Source organism: Microplitis demolitor, chromosome 6 (assembly GCF_026212275.2).
Source record: "Microplitis demolitor isolate Queensland-Clemson2020A chromosome 6, iyMicDemo2.1a, whole genome shotgun sequence".
In the NCBI taxonomy this organism is placed as follows: Eukaryota; Metazoa; Arthropoda; class Insecta; order Hymenoptera; family Braconidae; genus Microplitis; species Microplitis demolitor.
Window position 1 is genome coordinate 728,003 of NC_068550.1, and position 18,000 is coordinate 746,002.

General features: G+C 34.2%; 8 protein-coding genes across 11 annotated transcripts; 6 read left to right on the plus strand and 2 right to left on the minus strand.

Moving 5' to 3' along the window:
* Positions 1–9: 9 nt before the first annotated feature.
* Positions 10–5,219, minus strand: LOC103572752 (DNA repair protein RAD50). Its single transcript, XM_008551508.2, has 3 exons — positions 4,857–5,219; positions 4,422–4,653; positions 10–4,001 (listed from the first exon to the last, which is right to left on the minus strand). Exons 2-3 carry the CDS (start codon positions 4,644–4,646, stop codon positions 120–122), a joined length of 4,107 nt encoding a protein of 1,368 aa, XP_008549730.1. The 5' UTR covers positions 4,647–4,653; positions 4,857–5,219; the 3' UTR covers positions 10–119.
* Positions 5,220–5,398: 179 nt separating this feature from the next.
* LOC103572750 (peptidoglycan-recognition protein LE) lies at positions 5,399–7,849 on the plus strand. 3 transcript variants are annotated; one of them, XM_008551502.3, is made up of 4 exons: positions 5,401–5,719; positions 5,827–6,664; positions 6,969–7,112; positions 7,183–7,849. In XM_008551502.3, exons 2-4 carry the CDS (start codon positions 5,905–5,907, stop codon positions 7,704–7,706), a joined length of 1,428 nt encoding a protein of 475 aa, XP_008549724.1. In that variant the 5' UTR covers positions 5,401–5,719; positions 5,827–5,904; the 3' UTR covers positions 7,707–7,849. The 3 variants fall into 3 exon arrangements, with proteins under 3 accessions (XP_008549725.1, XP_008549724.1, XP_008549723.1); XM_008551503.3 differs by having other exon boundaries at positions 5,399–6,664; positions 7,195–7,849; XM_008551501.3 differs by having other exon boundaries at positions 5,401–6,664.
* A 99-nt stretch (positions 7,850–7,948) lies between these two features.
* On the plus strand, positions 7,949–9,508 carry LOC103572749 (peptidoglycan-recognition protein 2). Its single transcript, XM_008551500.2, has 2 exons — positions 7,949–8,830; positions 8,898–9,508. The coding sequence occupies exons 1-2, from the start codon at positions 8,701–8,703 to the stop codon at positions 9,416–9,418; spliced, it is 651 nt and encodes a 216-aa protein (XP_008549722.1). The 5' UTR covers positions 7,949–8,700; the 3' UTR covers positions 9,419–9,508.
* A 365-nt stretch (positions 9,509–9,873) lies between these two features.
* LOC103572747 (peptidoglycan-recognition protein 2-like) lies at positions 9,874–10,735 on the plus strand. The gene is made up of 2 exons (XM_008551499.2): positions 9,874–10,056; positions 10,134–10,735. The coding sequence occupies exons 1-2, from the start codon at positions 9,930–9,932 to the stop codon at positions 10,628–10,630; spliced, it is 624 nt and encodes a 207-aa protein (XP_008549721.1). The 5' UTR covers positions 9,874–9,929; the 3' UTR covers positions 10,631–10,735.
* Positions 10,736–10,900: 165 nt separating this feature from the next.
* On the plus strand, positions 10,901–11,702 carry LOC103572806 (peptidoglycan recognition protein). The gene is made up of 2 exons (XM_053739952.1): positions 10,901–11,121; positions 11,194–11,702. Exons 1-2 carry the CDS (start codon positions 11,007–11,009, stop codon positions 11,700–11,702), a joined length of 624 nt encoding a protein of 207 aa, XP_053595927.1. The 5' UTR covers positions 10,901–11,006.
* A 289-nt stretch (positions 11,703–11,991) lies between these two features.
* LOC103572746 (peptidoglycan-recognition protein LF-like) lies at positions 11,992–14,035 on the plus strand. Its single transcript, XM_008551498.2, has 4 exons — positions 11,992–12,263; positions 12,325–12,820; positions 13,357–13,442; positions 13,515–14,035. The coding sequence occupies exons 1-4, from the start codon at positions 12,134–12,136 to the stop codon at positions 14,033–14,035; spliced, it is 1,233 nt and encodes a 410-aa protein (XP_008549720.2). The 5' UTR covers positions 11,992–12,133.
* Positions 14,003–16,032, minus strand: LOC103572744 (tRNA pseudouridine(38/39) synthase). 2 transcript variants are annotated; one of them, XM_053739951.1, is made up of 7 exons: positions 15,804–16,032; positions 15,620–15,738; positions 14,824–15,389; positions 14,460–14,751; positions 14,255–14,391; positions 14,092–14,176; positions 14,011–14,029 (listed from the first exon to the last, which is right to left on the minus strand). In XM_053739951.1, the coding sequence occupies exons 1-6, from the start codon at positions 15,879–15,881 to the stop codon at positions 14,097–14,099; spliced, it is 1,272 nt and encodes a 423-aa protein (XP_053595926.1). In that variant the 5' UTR covers positions 15,882–16,032; the 3' UTR covers positions 14,011–14,029; positions 14,092–14,096. The 2 variants fall into 2 exon arrangements, with proteins under 2 accessions (XP_008549718.1, XP_053595926.1); XM_008551496.3 differs by having other exon boundaries at positions 14,003–14,176.
* A 54-nt stretch (positions 16,033–16,086) lies between these two features.
* Positions 16,087–17,925, plus strand: LOC103572743 (uncharacterized). Its single transcript, XM_008551495.3, has 5 exons — positions 16,087–16,225; positions 16,411–16,615; positions 16,887–17,016; positions 17,095–17,426; positions 17,515–17,925. The coding sequence occupies exons 2-5, from the start codon at positions 16,418–16,420 to the stop codon at positions 17,614–17,616; spliced, it is 762 nt and encodes a 253-aa protein (XP_008549717.1). The 5' UTR covers positions 16,087–16,225; positions 16,411–16,417; the 3' UTR covers positions 17,617–17,925.
* The last annotated feature ends 75 nt before the right edge of the window (positions 17,926–18,000 follow it).

Sequence of the window (18,000 nt, forward strand, 5' to 3'; positions counted from 1 at the left end):
ATCGAAATTTAATATATAAAAATTTATTAAATATATAAGCCTCTTAAATATTCAATCAATAAATTAACAGTAATCGTAATTAAATAATATAAAAAATCTTGTATTTAAATAATCATAAATTACAAAGAAAAATCATATGGTTTTTTAGTAGCACTGGTGGAAGCACTGGGGGAAAGCGGTCGTTTCTTAGAGCGAGGAAGAGAATCCTTCTTGCGAGGAGCAGCCTTTTTCTCAACCTCGTCATCGCTGCCACCGTCATCGGGGGCGAGCTGGCGTTCGCTGGGTGTGTCTTGGTCGAAAACTAAGTACTGAATGTTAGTCAGGCCCTCGTCGTTACGGTAAAGCTGATAGAATCCGCTGCTGGAGTTCAACTGGCTGAGCTTGTGAATAAAGTGTTCATCGTGCGTGATGATTATCAACTGGAAGGACTTCTGGAACTTGGACCTGAGGGTCACGTAGTTGAAAAGCGTTTCCGCAAGACTCGCGGAATTAGCAGCGTCCAAATTGGTGGTGGGTTCATCGAGAGCGAGCATGCTGCATTGGTCGCAGAAGGTCTCTGCTAGAGCAAGTCGAATTACGATTGAAGCTAGGACACGTTGCCCAGCACTGCACCGGCCTCGCATGTCTATTTCCTCTCCATGCTTTATCTGGACCAGTTTGTAATTAAAGCTACGTCTCAAAGTTCCAGTTGTCGTTGCCGCCTCGGTACGAATTTGTATCGAGGTAGTGTCCGTCCCGTTGTAAATATGTTTCCACAAATTGTTCATTGACTTGTTAACGCTGTTCATTCGGTCTTCATGGTACTTTGACATGGCGGCATCCAGCACTTTGCAGTAGGTCAGTGCGTCGATAATAGCGTCGTCTGTAATATTTTTCTCCAGCCACTTATTCTTATACTTCTGTTTAGCTGTACAGTACTCTTCTTTCTGCAAATCGTTGTCCAGCTGAATGATACTCAAATTAAGCTCCTGCTCACTACCACGAGCGATATTTATCTGCTTCTCCAGCATCTGGACCCGTTGTTGGTGCTCTTCCAAGTCTTGGCGAACTTTATTAATATTTACCTCTCGGATCTGCGTCTCCAGAGCTCTGACAGCTTGAGATAATTTTCCTATAGCAGCTTTGCATTTGCGAAGCTCCTGATTATCCTGGAGGTTTCTCCTCCTGACTTCATGGCACGAAACGTCTTCTCGCAGCTCCACCAATTTTTCTTTGAGCTTGGTAACCTCTTCTTTAGTGTCATCCAGCTGCCTCTCATTTTCACTCATCTCGCACTCAAGGACTTTCAGCTCGACATCAATTTTCCTGGACTGCAAATTAACGAGCTCAGTCTGCACAGACATCAGCTTGTCCACCTGCTTAGTGAACTCCTGCAATCTCTTACGCAGTTTGTCCTGTTCATCACGATTGCTACTCTTTACCTCTTCCAGCTGGCGGACTACAACGTCAAGCTCTCCGTCAGCAACAACGAGCATTTTTCCAAACTCTTGATTCTTCTCTCTCAACTTATTTTCTTTCTCCACCAGCCTATTGAAATGTTCGCGCAGCTGCTTCACCCGCTGGACCTGATTGTGGACACTGAGCTGTTCCTCTAGACAAATAGCTCGCGATTCAGTAGCATTGCGCAGCTCCTTATTGTAAGTGTCCATCTCTTCTCGTAGCAGACTTATTTTCTCTCTTATACCCTTGACTTCTTGCTTCAGAGCCTCGTACTCGTTTCTTATTTCATCCATCGACTTGTCCGGCAGACCCAGTTCAATAATCTGAACCTGGACTTCCTCATAGACGTCTTGGATCCGCTCAATCTCATGCAGACACTTGTCCCAGAGCGCCAAGTCCCCAGACAAATTATTACACACGTTTATTTTTTTATCCAACTCCTCCGTCAGCCGTTCCAGCTCTTTTATTTTATTTTTCTTAGCCTCCAGTAGCTTTTGGCTCTCCATTATATTGTTACTCATGTTCTTCTTGTCATCCTTTTCAAACTTGAGCACCTTCTCCACCGTAGTGCGCAACGACAAAAGAGTTTCATGCTTAGCACGCACAGCACTCAGCTCTTCCTCACACTGCTTCAGCCGCTTCGGGTGATTCTTTAGGTCCTGGTTGAGAGTATCAACAACTTTAGCAGCTTCCTCGCGAGTACTGAAATCACGCACACACAGGGGACAGCAGGGCTTGGGACTAGACAATTTTTCAACATACGCCGCGTAAGCAGCGCCCTGGTACGCGTACATCCCGCGCTTATTCTCCAACGCCTTGAGTTTGTTGCCAGTAAGCAGTAAAGTTTCCTCATAATTATTGTAATCAGGACAGTGGGTCATGATCCTTTCCTTGTCCCGCTGGATCTCGCTGATCTTGGTATTCATTTCCTTCTTCGCGTGATTAATCATCGTCTCCAAGGAAGTGGCCTTGTTTTGCTCGCTGCTGATCTCCTGCCTCAGTTTGTTCAGCCGTTCGTTCAACGTCATCTGGACACTATTGACCCGGTCCTTTAACTTAGAACTAGGAATTTCATTTGTCCCCAGCAACTCCTTGATACTGCTACCGTGTTTCTTCTTCAGTTCGTCAATTTCTTTCCACTTGACGTTCATCTCCGTCGACAAATTCTCAAACTTGGAACGCAGAGCACTAGCACTTTGCATCTGCGACATCAACTCATCGACTTTAGCAAACTCTTGCTCCTTAGTTGCCAGTGCTTCCTCCTGGGCTTTTAGCAGCTGCGGCATATTTTTATTCTCGATAGTCTTAGTAAGATCATCAACCTGTTTCTTAACCTTCTCCAACTTATCATTTATCTCGTCCAGCTTCTTGGCAGCGTCATTGGCCTTAGCAATGTCCGAGCGGACGTTTTTCATGGTATCCCGCGTGTCAGCAATTTCCTTTTGGCTTTGCTTCAGCTCAAAATCAATCTTCGCCCGCTTGTTTCGCTCCAAATCAACCGTTTTCTCCAGCTCAGCCTCCTGTTGATCGTGCCGCTTGCGCAAATCTTCAAACTCCTGTTCAATTTTATGCAACTTCGACTCCACTTTCTCGACAGAGTTACGTATGAGCCCTTCAGAAGTTTTGTCATCAACTTCTTCCAGGTCACAAGTACGTAGAATTTCATTGAGAATCAAATTACGATCCCGAACCTTGCGAGTCTGCTCCTCCAATTGTTGACGAAGTGTCCCCACTCTAACTCGCTGATCAGCTAAAGAGTTTGCGCATTCAGACTCGATTCTCGCCAGCTCCTGGACTCTAGACTCAACTCCGACAATTTTGTTATTCTTTTCATTAAAATCTTGATCATTGTCCGCGAGAATCCTCTCCAATTCCTTATCAGATTCTTTGAACAATTCTTTTATCGATTCCTCCAAAGACTTTCGTTTCTGCATTGCCAACTCCAACTCAACTTGTTTCTTTTCCTTGTCACTCATCAAAGCTCCGTAGTGCTCTTCATCATTTTTCCTCTCACGTATTTTGTTTTTAATCGGCTCGAGCTCGACGATCAAGGCCTCAATGTTACTCGTCGCTTCGACTCTGCGCGCACGGAGATCCTGGAGTTTAGCCTCCTTGGACTGAACCTCCTGGACAAAGATCTTCAACGCGCCAAGCTCAACATCAAATTTTCTCACATCAGCTTGCTTCACTTTGATAGTTTTCCGCAAAAGGTCCAGAGCTTTGTTGTAGTGAGTGGTGTCGAATATCTCGTCGAATCTCTCCTTCAATTTTTTACCGTCGTCCATTGGCCAGTTTGAGTCATCCTGATGACAAAATATCACATTGTTTAGAATCGCTGGCGACAGACCTAGTGAATTTGTCATTTCCTTGTCTATATCAGTGCATCGCTGATTTATTTGACACTCTTCACCGGTTTCTTTATTTTTTGTTGAAATTGTATTCTCAACCGTTTTAAATTGTAAAGTAGTAGCCCTTTTTGTAGCCTCTATCGTTCGACGTACTGTCACTATCAATCCTTTTCTATCAACGAATTCTGCTTTGACAACTCCACGGACATGCGCCTTAAAATTTTTATTTAATTACTGTCTTATTAAGCCAAGAATTAATTAGCACACGAGCAAGAGCTCGAAGCTAAACTTTAACTAGCGATATCTCAAGAACTAATCAAGCCAACTAGATTTCATGGGTGCTTATGGGAAAGGAAATTTGATTTCCTACAACTTTGGTCCTTACAAAAAAAGCCCTAAAGTCAATAGTTTAGAAGCTAGACATGGATCTTAGAAAAAATCAACATTTCGAAAAAAAAATTTTGTGGCAATTATTAAAACGGCTGTAACTTTGAAACAATCAGACCTACGGTATTTTTTATAAGGACCAAAGTTGTAGGAAATCAAATTTCCTTTCCAGTGATCACTAAAAAAGACTAGTTATCTTGTTTAATTACAGAGATATCGAGAAAATAAAATTTCAGCGGAACCCACCACAGATTTTTTCAAACGCGGGTCGTGAATGAATCCTCTGCCGCGATCGGAACCTGGTGGAAACTCTCCAGTGGATGCATAACGAAGTGCTTCGATGATCGTCGTCTTGCCAACACCATTTTGCCCGATGATTAACGTCAACGGACGTGTGAATTTTATCAATTCTTCGTTATCATCTCCAAAGTTCCTGATACCGCGAATAGATAACCTTTTAACTCGCGACATTTTTCATCTGAAAAATAAAATTTAATTATAATTACTTGTAAGAAATTATAATCATCACTTCGATAACAATATTTTTATTTACATATATTTTATAACGTCAAAAAAAAAATTCTAACCTATAAGTTTTATAAAATGATTAAGTCAATAAATAAATATATTTTTTTTATAAATAAATGGTAATTATCATTTAATTAATTATAAAATACTCACACATTTATTTAAATTAATTTTTTAAATCATTAAACGTCTGTAATTGTAAAAAATATATCAATACCAGGAGCCGGTAGCCGCCAAAAATTTCGAGTCTCGAGTTTTAAAAAAGTCGATCATGAAAACGTTAAATATGAAAAGAAAAACTCAACTGATAGCTTTCATACATTTTTAAATATGAATTTTAATATTAATATGTATTTATTTTCCATTTTTTAAATAAACAAATTAAATATTAAGAATAAATTTATAAATACCAACTTTTTAAAATTTTACGCGCGCAATTTAAAAGTTTAAAAAAATAAAAAAGTTTATCAAGACCATTTTCGTATCGATTACAATAATTATACATGTTTTATTGTAAAACAAAATATTTACAAATATATCACCAATAATTTATGAAGAATAATAAAAAATATATCAAATAAATTGATAAATTTAAAAATATTTTTTATAAATTTTAAAAAGTGAGAGGACAGAAGAGACAACAGACAACGTAATATATAAATGACTCATTAATACTTTATATGTATATATATATTTATATGTTTGTTAACTTGCATTTAGAAAAAAAAACAATAAGTGCAAAGAGTGGGGCAACATTACGTATCAGTGTCTAGATTCCATCAGTAATCGGTGAATTAAAATTAACTTAGTCGCATATTTAAATTATATTACTGTCAATTGAACAGAGCAATAGTTCAATTTAACTAAATGTAAGTTTATTTTAGTACACAAATAATATTTACTAACAATAGTGTTATCAACTGAAGCGTTAGGCCCAGCGATTGATAATATTTCATCATTGGTTTGGAATAACTCATTATCAATAAAACATAGCAGTGTTTGTGTTAATAGGAAAAGTACGTCAGCAATTTTTTAAGTCGAAAGTGAATTTATTTATGTAAATTCGTTTGATGATTTAAAAGCAATCAGCATGAGTTTCTTAATTAATTTTTTTAATCAACAGTGAGAAGAACAGTAATTAATGGATTATTTGGTTCGGAGTCTTGCGGATAAATAAAAAAAATTATGAGCAGCGTGTGTGATGGTAACGCTGCAGACAGAAGAGTTTAGAAGAAAGGACGATCATCGGATTGAATTAATCGATGGTAATCGAGATAATAACAATGTGAAGGAAAACGAGTGCTGTGGGAATAATGATAACAGTAACGGCGAGATCGGTAATAATAATGATAATGACAATAACAATGGTAATGATAATGATAATGATAATGATAAAACCCGGGATGATTTGAATAATAAAACAACGCGGCCATCTTATTGGTGTTCTAGTACTGGTGAATCTTCAAATGAGTCGAGTTTAAATAGCAATGATTGTGATGATGATCATGTCGCTAATATTCAAGACAGATATGATGACCGTATATTTTATGATGAAGAAGATTATGAAGACGAGGCGGAGGAAGATGACGATAAGTTTGATGTCGAAGAAGCTGAAAATGTCATCTCTGAAATGGGCGGCTGGCCTGCCAATGGAGTTCAGAAACAGAAGATTCAGCATGAGACGATAACGGGCCAGGTACTGCCGACTCTGGACACCACGACCTTTGGTGAAGTTTCTATAAGTGGCTCGACTAATGTGCGGGTGGGAAACACAACTCTTTATAAAGGGCCTGTTACGATAAAACAATTTTTGTACACAAACTCAAGTGTTGATAAAGATCTGGGCAATGGTCAAGTGCAAAATGATTTGCAAAGTCATCAGAGTGACTCTGGTCTCAAAAACGTAAACTTGACAATCGATGGTAGTCCGCCGGTTCCTATTCAGCGAGACCATCACAGAGGTATGATACGAAATATCATTTTTTTTTTTATCATGTTAAAAATATTTTTTTTATTGGTCATTAAAATTCTCAGTTGCCACTAATTGATTAATGTGGGAATTTACTAAGACAATTATTTATTTTATTAAATAAATAAATAAATAAATAAATAAATAAATAAATTACATCAATGTACGAAGTGTAATTATTTTTTATCAAATTTGTAGCGACATTCAATTTATTATTTTTAATCTATCTTCTAAGATGGTTATTTTTTTTTTTTAAATGAATTTTTAACTGACGTTTGTTTGAATTTTTAAAATAGTGAAAGAGTGGCTGTGGACATGGAGATGTGCTACGATATTCAGTATCGTGACATTAATTGCTGTCACAACAATTGTCGTAGTATCAGTGGAACTTGCTAAAGAACCAATTCATCTGTCGCACAAACCAGCCATTGATCCTGACGGTAATTATTAAGTTTAAATAAATTACTAAGCTTCAAATTTGATAGAAAAATAATATTTGACATGGTTTAGATATACTTACAGAGAACATAAGATTTGTCCAACGAGTAGAATGGGGTGCGCAGCCTCCGGAAGGATCACCTGAGCAGCTGGATATAATCCCAGCGCCATATGTCATAATCAGTCACACAGCGTCCGAGTCTTGCTTCAAACAAGCAGACTGCGTTCAGCGAGTCCGACTGGCCCAGACGATGCACATCGAGGGCAACGGATGGGACGACATCGGCTACAACTTTCTCATCGGTGGCGACGGACTCGTCTACGTTGGTCGCGGATGGGACACAGTGGGCGCTCATTCTTTCGGGTTCAACCGCAAGAGCATCGGTATCAGTTTCATCGGTACCTTCAACAAAGAGATTCCTCCCAGGCGGCAAGTCTACGCGCTGGAAAAACTTATTGAGGTTGGCGTAAAAAATGGCAAAATTGATTCAAACTACAAACTTCTAGCTCATCGTCAAGTGTCCGAAACTCTGAGTCCGGGTGACGTTTTGTTTGGAATCATCAAGGCAATGGATCATTGGTCGGAAAAACCATAATGTCTATTTTTTTTACTCTAGTCTTTGAAATTTTTTAAATTTTATACTCATTTAAATCTTTTTTTTTATTATTATTATTATTATTAATTATTAATTGGTATTTTTCTATTGAGCTGTTAATTAATATAAGATTTAAAAAAATATATATATATATGTTTTATTTTTACACTTCATTTTAATACGGAAATAACCGCGAGTTAAAAAAAGTAATTGTATTTTTTTTCGGTTTGATAACTTTTATGCACAAAAATTAAATCGTTAAACTTCACCGTCACTCGATAAATATTTTAACGTCGCACTTCACTAAAATTTATTTCCTTAAAAATTCCATTTTTTTATGTTTGTGGTACTTATATATTTCTATTATAAATTTTTTATACAAATGAATATTTTTATGAATTCGATCTTATTATTTGAGGTAATTAATTGGGGAATACATTTATAATTATCTGAGACTTCATAAAAAATATATAAAGTTTTTGGAAACACTTATTGGGAAGTCCTTGAAAAGTTTAAAATTCTTTTAACTTTATAATTCAGTAAAAAAATTTTATAATTTTGTGGCGCGTAAATTAATTGAATATCCGTAATTTTTCGAATAATGGGTTAAAACACAAATAAAAATGAACATTATTAGCTTAAAAATTATTTTATCAATAAAACTCCATCGTATTTTTAATTAACGGACATAATAAACCAAAAATTATCAATTATTAAATCCTATATTTATAAATAAATCACCTCATTTTTATTTTACTTAATAAATATTTACATTTAGTTTGATAGGAAATTACACCAATTAAAAGTAGACATTAAGAAATGGAAAGCAAACTCATAAAGAAAAAAAACCCGGACTACGGAAAAGATTTTATAAAAAACCCTTAATATAATATATCATTAAGAACTAGTTATCGGATAGTATATAAAGTGATTTTGGTTGATAAGTGTCAGTTGTTGCTAAACTTTTGTAAAGACGTCGTTGCATTAAAGTACAATGTCTCTATTGATGAAAAACTTTTTAGTTATATCAATTTTTTCGATAACATTTTCAATTTCAAATGTTAGTGGATCCATGGTCCATCCGCCCCACACGATGCAGAATCGAACGACAATCTCGAGCCGACGTGAGTTTTTTAAAAAATAAATAAATGGTATTTCAATAATTTTTTTCAATGAAATAAATTTTTGTAGAAATCTTCGAGAGCAAATTAGTATTCGTCAATCGTACCGAGTGGAGGGCATCGTCAACAGTACATCCTCCAGAAAAATTGGATGTTATTCCCGTTTCGTATGTTATGATCTATCATACGGGCACGGAAACATGTTTCAGTAGAGAAACTTGTGATCCATTAGTCCGAAATCTCCAGGCAAAATATTTGATGAGTTATCCCTTGAACCGAGACATCGGATACAACTTTGTTATCAGTGGTGACGGTAATGTCTACGTCGGACGTGGATGGCACGCTGTGGGCGCTCACACATTCGGATTCAACAGAATTAGCCTTGGGATCGGTTTAATTGGGACTTTTTATGATAGACCACTCAGTGTAAAACAAATTCAAGCTCTTGAAGATCTTATTAAGTTAGGGGTTAAAAACTATAGGATTGTTGAAGATTTTAAGTTTTATAGTTATCCTCCAATGGCTATACACTTTGAGTCTGCAACTGAAATACTCAGCTTCGACGAGTTTATGAGCAGTGATAAAAAATAGGCGCCATTGAGAGGAATAAAAAAATATTTATCTCCAAGCTATTAATAAATTTATTTAAATAATTATTATGTCTGTAAAGCAATCTTAATAAATGTAATAAATATGTATATAAAAAAATGCTGTTTCAATTATTAATTATCGAAAAATTTTTAAAAACTAATTATTCATTTTTTTAGTTTTCTTTCAACCGAGTGCCAGACTCTGGACTCGAACGCTAGACTTCCTCTTACATCTAGAACTTTCGTATGCTTTAACCCACAGTGCTAAGATGGACCTAAAATTTGTATTTGAAATATTATTTTGATAATTTTTCATTGATTCACCAAAAAATAAAAAATTAATTAAAAGTTGGCCTCAACAGATTAGATAAAAAAAAATCATTAAAATAACACAAGTCAACAAGAAAAAAAAAATATCAGAACCATTAAGATAAATTAAGATAATTATGAGCTATTTGTTACTTTTTTAGCTAGTTTCATTTTATTCGCCGTAATAATTAATTATAACTAGAATGTCTGTCTCACCAATAAAATTATTAGTTACCTCGACATTTTTATTAATATCACCAATTGATAAAATTTCCTGTAATTTTATTCACCCGATAGCCAAGTTCTCGAGTACGAAATCCGATTCTGATGGTAAATAATTATTTATATATTTGTTAAATAATAGTTGTCTGTTAATAAAATTATTTTATAATTTATTGACCAATCAGTTTTGACGTTTATCAATCGCACTGAGTGGAAAGCTCTGCCAACTACGGAACCACTTGAGAAATTGGATGTCATTCCGACTCCATATGTTATGATTTACCACACGGGTACTGAAACATGTTTTAATCTAGAGGATTGTGCCAAAATTGTCCGACGTCTTCAAGCTAGATACATCACAACCTATCCTTGGGATCGGGACATAGGTTTCAACTTTGTCATCAGCGGTGACGGCAGCGTGTACGTCGGACGCGGATGGGACACCGTTGGCGCTCACACTCTTGGAGCTAACAGGAAGAGCATCGGGATCGCTTTAATTGGAACATTTTACGACCAATCACCATCTGCTAACCAACTTTTCTCCGTTGTAAATCTCATTAGATTTGGCATCTGTAACAATCACATTGCTAAAGAATTTAAATACTATTCTTATCCTGAAATGTCCTTACTATTGAAAGCTAAGAATAAATTGCCCGACATTAATCAAGTAGTGGATCCATGAATAAAAATATTTATAACCATTACAATTTTATTGTTAATCATTTAAGTCAATGAAGCAATAAAAAAGTTTTACTATTCCAAAATAAAATCTAAATATAAATTATTAAAAATTCGTTCTTTATCATTTCCTTTTACGACTTTTTACAGATGATTATTTTCTAAAAAAAAATTAATTTAACTGGGAAAAACCAATACAGTGACTTTGATAAGTTCGCAGCCCATTGGTCGACAAAAGTTAATAATAATATCAATTGTATTATTTTAAAACAAAGTTAAGCAATTTGTCGTCTTTTGAAAGTATTTAAGAATCAAACATCTAAAATTAATTAGTCAGTAGAGAATAATCTTGACGGCTTAAGACTCTTGTATCAACCAAAATGTTCAAGTTATCGATAATTAATTACATTTTTTCTATGATAATTATTGTGAAGATTGACGGATACTTCATTGATGATGATGGCGAATTCTCGCACTCACTCGTCAACGAAAATGGTAACTAATTCAATTTTTTTTGTCAACATATCAATATTTATTTATATTAAAATGATATTTCAATTTCAACAGACTATTCACCGGATAAGCTGGTGTTTGTCAGCCGCACTGAGTGGAAAGCTCTGTCAATGATGAAACCACTTGAGAAATTGGATGTGATTCCGACTCCGTATGTTATGATTTATCACACGGGATCTGAAACATGCTTCTATTTAGAGGCTTGTGCCGCGATTCTCCGACGTATGCAGGCCCAATATATGGTGAACTATCCTGGGGACCGGGACATTGGTTTCAACTTTGTCATCAGCGGTGACGGCAGCGTGTATGTCGGACGCGGATGGAACACCGTTGGCGCTCACACCCTTGGACTCAACAGGAAGAGCATCGGGATCGCTTTAATTGGAACATTTTACGACAAATCACCATCTGCTAACCAAATATTTACGTTGATAAATCTTATCAAATATGGCGTCAACGATCATCACATTGATATAGAATTTAAATATTACTCTTATCCTGATATAAGTATTTTTATGACTGACAACAAACTGGCCAATATCACCCATTTAATGAAGCCATAATTATTATTATTTTAGTCAAGTCGATGACATTTATAAAAAAAAAAAAACTTAGTAATTGAATTTGATAATTATTTTTCTGTGATTTATTTATTTAATTAATTGTTAATTAATGTCACTAAGATTAATGGACTAATTAATTTTTTAAATTCTTATGTATATTTTATTCTTTCTCGGATTATTTATACACGAGGAATGAAATTAATCTTTTTATTATTTTATGGTAATAAATTTTTTTGAAAAAAATAATTTTAATAGCCGATTAAATTTTAAAAATAATTCTTGATGTCAGTATCAAAGAATGAAATTAATACAGCTATTACTCAGCCATAAAAATTTCTATATAATAAGGAATTTTATATTCACTTACAAGCAGTTGAGCTGAACCATCAAATCGTTGTTCGTTAGTAATCGTAATAATCAGACTTAAAAAAATGTCAACTTTTACCAAAAATATATCGTACGTGTTTCTTTCAATTATTTTTATTGTTGTATTTATTGAGGTTGATTGCACTGTAATACGTTGGCCTAGAGAGAGAGTTAATTTGTTTGCTACAGTAGATGGTAAGTTTTTTTAATCGTTAAATGTCTGCAAGATTAACTTTTATTTAATATTAATTTATAGATAGTTTTATCAAAGATGTAAAATTTGTCAATCGCACTGAGTGGAAAGCTCTGGAACCTAAGGAACCATTTGAGAAACTGGATGTGATTCCGGCTCCATATGTTATGATTTATCACACGGAAACTGAAACATGTTTTTATTTAAAGGCTTGTGCCCCAATCCTCCAACGTTTGCAAGCCGAGCATATAATGAGCTATCCTGAGGACCTGGACATTGGTTTCAATTTTTTCATCAGCGGTGACGGCAGCGTGTACGTCGGACGCGGATGGGACACCGTTGGCGATCACACCCTTGGACTCAACAGGCAGAGCATCGGGATCGCTTTAATTGGAACATTTTACGACAAATCACCATCTGCTAACCAAATATCTGCAGTGATCAATCTCATTGATATTGGCATCTTTTTGGGTGCGATTGACTTGAAATTCAAATATCATAGTCACCCCCAAATGTCGTTATTTATTAATTCTGACTTCAAATTGGGCAACACCGCCATGTAATGCGCATTTTTGATAGTTACTCATTGATAGTTATTACATTTATTAAAAAATATAAATTGCCCTGTAATGGAAAATTTAATAAATTCTATTTTTATGTGATGTAATACAAAAAATTAAATTTTTACAATTAATAAGTTAAATTACTCATGACGTTACACATTAGTTGCTCAGAAAATCGATAAAAAAAAAAATAACCAGTGAATTTTAACATGTCTGAGTTTAATTGACTGAGTTTTATCTTAGTTTATTTCAAAAACTTTTCATTAAATTTATACAAAATTTAAAAATGCTATTTTAAATAAATATTCAAATTATTTAAAATAAATATGATTAAAAAAAAATGTGTTATCATGATTTTTTTTTATCGGCAAATAGCAATAGATACATTATCACCATGTTTTGTTAAGTCAACAGGGATTCCCGGTAAATTTAAAAATTTATTTAGACGAGTTATAAAACCACGCGTATGAAGTTTTAGCTATCAGTAGTATCTTATATTTTATAGTGAGTCGCCACTGATAATTTAAATTATCATGCACATTTGTTCGTTTTCTTTATTAATTACTTTGCTAATTACCCTCACCAGAGGTGAGCTCAATGCCACAATTTTTCCGGAAGGTAAAAAAAATAAGTATTTAATTGAAGTATAATTTATATTGTGCAAATTTTCTAAGTGACTAAATGTGATAGGGGATAATTCGAATGTGACATTTGTAAGCCGACATGAATGGGGCGCGCGGCCACCGGAAGGACCACCCGAGCGACTGAATATAATCCCAGTGCCGTATGTTATAATCAGTCACACAGCGTCGGAGTCTTGCTTTACACAAGTCGACTGCGTCCAGCGAGTCCGGATGATCCAGACGATGCACATCGAGGGTAACGGATGGGACGACATCGGCTACAACTTTCTCATCGGTGGCGACGGACGCGTCTACGTCGCTCGTGGATGGGACGCAGTGGGTGCTCATTCTTTCGGGTTCAACCACAAGAGCATCGGTGTCAGTTTCATCGGAACTTTCAACAAAGAAACGCCGACAGAACAGCAGATTACTGCGCTAGAAAATTTTCTTGACTTTGGAATGAAGACTAGCAACATTGATTTAGATTACAAACTACTTGGACACCGTCAAGTTTCCGAAACTTTGAGTCCAGGTGACACTTTGTTCGGGATCATCAAAACAATGGACCATTGGTCAGAACGACTGTGATTATTATAAATAAATTTATTATTAAATTGATAATAAAATTCAAAAACAATTCTTACTCGGCCTAAGTATTTTCTTTTGACGGATTTTTTATTTCTATCCTTCTTTTTTTTTCGAAATGTTTTATTCTGTTCTCCAAGCTTTCTATGAACAAAATATGAAAAATATATAAAAAATTATAATTATAAATAAATATTTATATATTTATTAAATAAATATTACCGCAAGTGATTCGTTTCATTAAAGGCTGATGAACTTTAGCTTGCACCCCTTGAATCAGGCAATCACTTTGATAATTGAATCCTTCACTCGTACTGTGAGTTGACAGATCATCGATGATACTTTTAATCATTTCAGCTCTTAAATAAAAACAAAACATGTAAATTATTTAAATAAAAAACCCCATTAAATAAATTAAAATTTTTACTTTATAGCATTGAGTGTCCATTCTTCTTGCAGAGTTTTAATGAGAACCTCAACTTCGCTTTCGTCGTAAAACCATTCGACGTCGTCATAATGACAGTAAAATAAATTAAGCGGAAGCTCGTGAGCTAAATTGTACTGGGGTTTACGTGGACACTTTTCGATGTCAAATAAATAATTTATAATCTCTGGGTCCTCTTTTTTTTGGCCTACGAGCAGTAAAATTCCCATTATGCATCTTATCTGATGCCAAAGAAATGCCTGGCTCTTTATTATTAACTGACACATGTCGTATCCTGGTAAGAATAATAAAATTATCAATAAATCTTATCAATAATAAGCCTGCAGTTATCATCTCAAGTACCTACCACTTTGTTTTGAAGAATCCTGAATATTGACAACAATTTTAGCATCAATGACAGTGCGTTCAAAAGTAACAACGCCATTAGCCACGTCCATTTTGCAGAGATTCCTAAAATCGTGGTGTCCTACCAGGTATCCAGCAGCTCGATTCATCGCCTCGATGTCCAAGTCACCTCGAGGAAAATAGTACCTGTAACTCCTGGTTTTGCAGTCAAATCTAGCCGAGTATTCATCAGCGACTGGTGCCCAGGCGGTGCATCTGATGTCCTTTGGAAGAATCCTGTTTAGTATTTTACAGTAAGATAACTCTTCCTTCAACTTGGTCTGCTCCTCGGGCTCAAGTCTGCTGCGAATGTCCAGTGAAATAACTTGCGAGTAAGCACTCACTCCCTTATCAGTTCGCCCGCATCGGTGATAATTACAAGTCTCTCGTTGCTCTATTAAGCAGCTGCGTTTCAGTGCTTGGAAGATGTGGTGCTCTATGGTGTTGATCGTGTCTTCTTGCTCGACAAAGCCTGAGTAGTTCCAGCCGAGGTAATAAAATTTTAATAAAATGTGTCTTTTATTACATCTACAAATAAATAATTAATTAATTACTAATTATCAATGATAATAATAAATTTATGAGTATGAATGTAGCAGACATCAGACAAATTTAAATATAAATATAAATAAATGAAGTAAATAATCAAAAAAATATATTTTTAAAAAATTGCACCTATAGTTTTTTGAATTTTCTACATGTGCATATTTTTAGTTTTTTTTTGCTACATTCGCACCCATATTAATTGAAATACTTACTGGGCAAAGTCAAAAACTTTTCCTTGTTTTTTATCACTTTTTACGTTGTCAACTTTTTTAATTATATTTTTTAATTGAATCGTATGCGCTTCCAGTTGTAACACTTTGTCAATAAGTTCCTTAATTACATAAATAATTAATAATTAAAATTACAAACGATAATAATTAAAAATTATAACCTTACTTGTTTGTCGAGCAGTTCAAGCTCTTTTCTGGATGACAGATTTTTATTTCTGCTTTTCGTGACTACAAATTGCTCCATATTCAAATAATTACATCAGTAATTACTAATTAATAATTATAAATTTAAAATCTACCGATGATTAATTAAAACAACAGGTTTTTGTTGTTGTTTTTGTTTTTTTTAAAAAAACAATTAATTTATAATTTAAATGAAAGTCAGCGGCGGCGCTGATTCAAAAGTTCGCGCCACCTACTGAGTTATTTTTTAAATAATCAAAATGGCCGGTCATGATTCAGTTTTGATACATGATTACAATTACATGTTATTTTAGGTGTGTCCGCGTTAGTAATCCGTAATAACAAATAAAATTTATTTTTATTTACATAATTTAATTAATTAACGTAAAATTAAATTTAAAAACCGTAAGTTCGTGAAAATTATTTTTATTTTTGAATATTTGAAATAAATAATTTAAAAAAAATAGATAATTTACTTTTGACAGGGCGTGCCATTGTTTACAAATAAATTTAATGTTTTAATATAATTAATTAAATATATTATCTGGTGAATATAAATTTTTATTGATGAGTTTTTGGTCTGATTGCAGGTAAACGATGAATTACGGTAAGAAATCACCAAGTATGGGTACACCATCAATATACTCACATGTGACAACACGCAGCAGCGCTAATTTACGATCATCAAGGTCTGTCAAAAGTGTCAAAATACCCTGGTACCAACGACCCCTTTTAACAAGACCATACATCCTGGATATTCAACGAACTGCTATGCTGACTGCTGTCTTTAGTTTTGTAAGTTTTAAATTCTCATCAATAATGTATGAGTATATATATAGCAGACAGACAAATTTAAGACTATAAATAAATAGAGTAAATAATTAAAAAAAAAAAAAACATTTCTAAAAAATGCACTTTTTAATTTTTTAAATGCGCATTTTTTTAAAATTTTGTTTTATTAATTATTTACTCTGTCTATTAATGTTGTTTGATGTCTGTTACACTCACACTCATCAATGATCTCTAATTAATCATTACACTTAGTAATTAATTTATATAATTGTAGCTACTAGCTATTTTTACAATAGCAACATCAATATTTGACGTCTACTGTCTCCATGAAGCTGCACCAGGTACAACACATTTCGGGTACTACATAATTTCCTATGAATTTGTTTACGTTGGCAACAAACACAGTAAGTATTTATTTAACTAAAAAATCACTAGGTAAATAATAATCATAAAAATAATTACTAATAAAATTTAAATTTAAGTCAGGAACGCGCTAATTGTCGGCGCATTGTTTTCACTGCTGGGAAGCATCGCGTTGCTGGTGACATCCGTGATTTTAATAAACGCGCTGAGGAAGGAGTACGAGAGGCGAATGATTCCATGGCTCTACTGCTTCGGGATATTTACAGTTTTCCGTTTCCTCGTGTACTTGTTCTTCTGTATCGTTAATGACATGATCTTCGCTTACAATATCATGATATGTCTACTATGGTTGTTTTTCCTCTGCTTCTCTGTCTACGGATGGCTGACTGTCCACACTCTGTATATCGAACTGTCTGATCTCACGCGTCTTGAAGATTTGGCACATTTACGAGTAATTTATTTCATATTTAATATTACTAGTCAATAATAATTAAAAATAAATAAATTAATTAATTAATCAATTAATTAATTAATTACAGATCGGAACAATGCAATCATTGAACGCATCAACAACGCATTCAATCGCTGGTTCACGTCCGACAACACCCCACAGTACCGTGTCGACAATGCCCGTTAATTAATAGCCACGAGTGATGTTTACGTTTGATAAATTTTATAAGACAGCATCAAATGCTGTCATTAATTATTAATTATTAAAATTTAATGTTAATGAAAAACTATACGTTCAAATTGTGATCCGAATCACGAGGCCGTCCATTTATCTATTTTAGATAATTTTTATTATTATTAAGAATTTAATTAAAATAACAAACGCACGATTTTATTGATTAATTTTTAATTATCAAAGTGCTTTATCTAATTAAAATTATTGTAGATAATTAATGACGATGTACAAATTATATGTACGTTAGATGTTGACATGTGAAAAAAATCCGTCCATTTTGCTATTGATATATTTTTAATTAAATGTTTTATACTCTATTTTATTATAATTTTACGATATA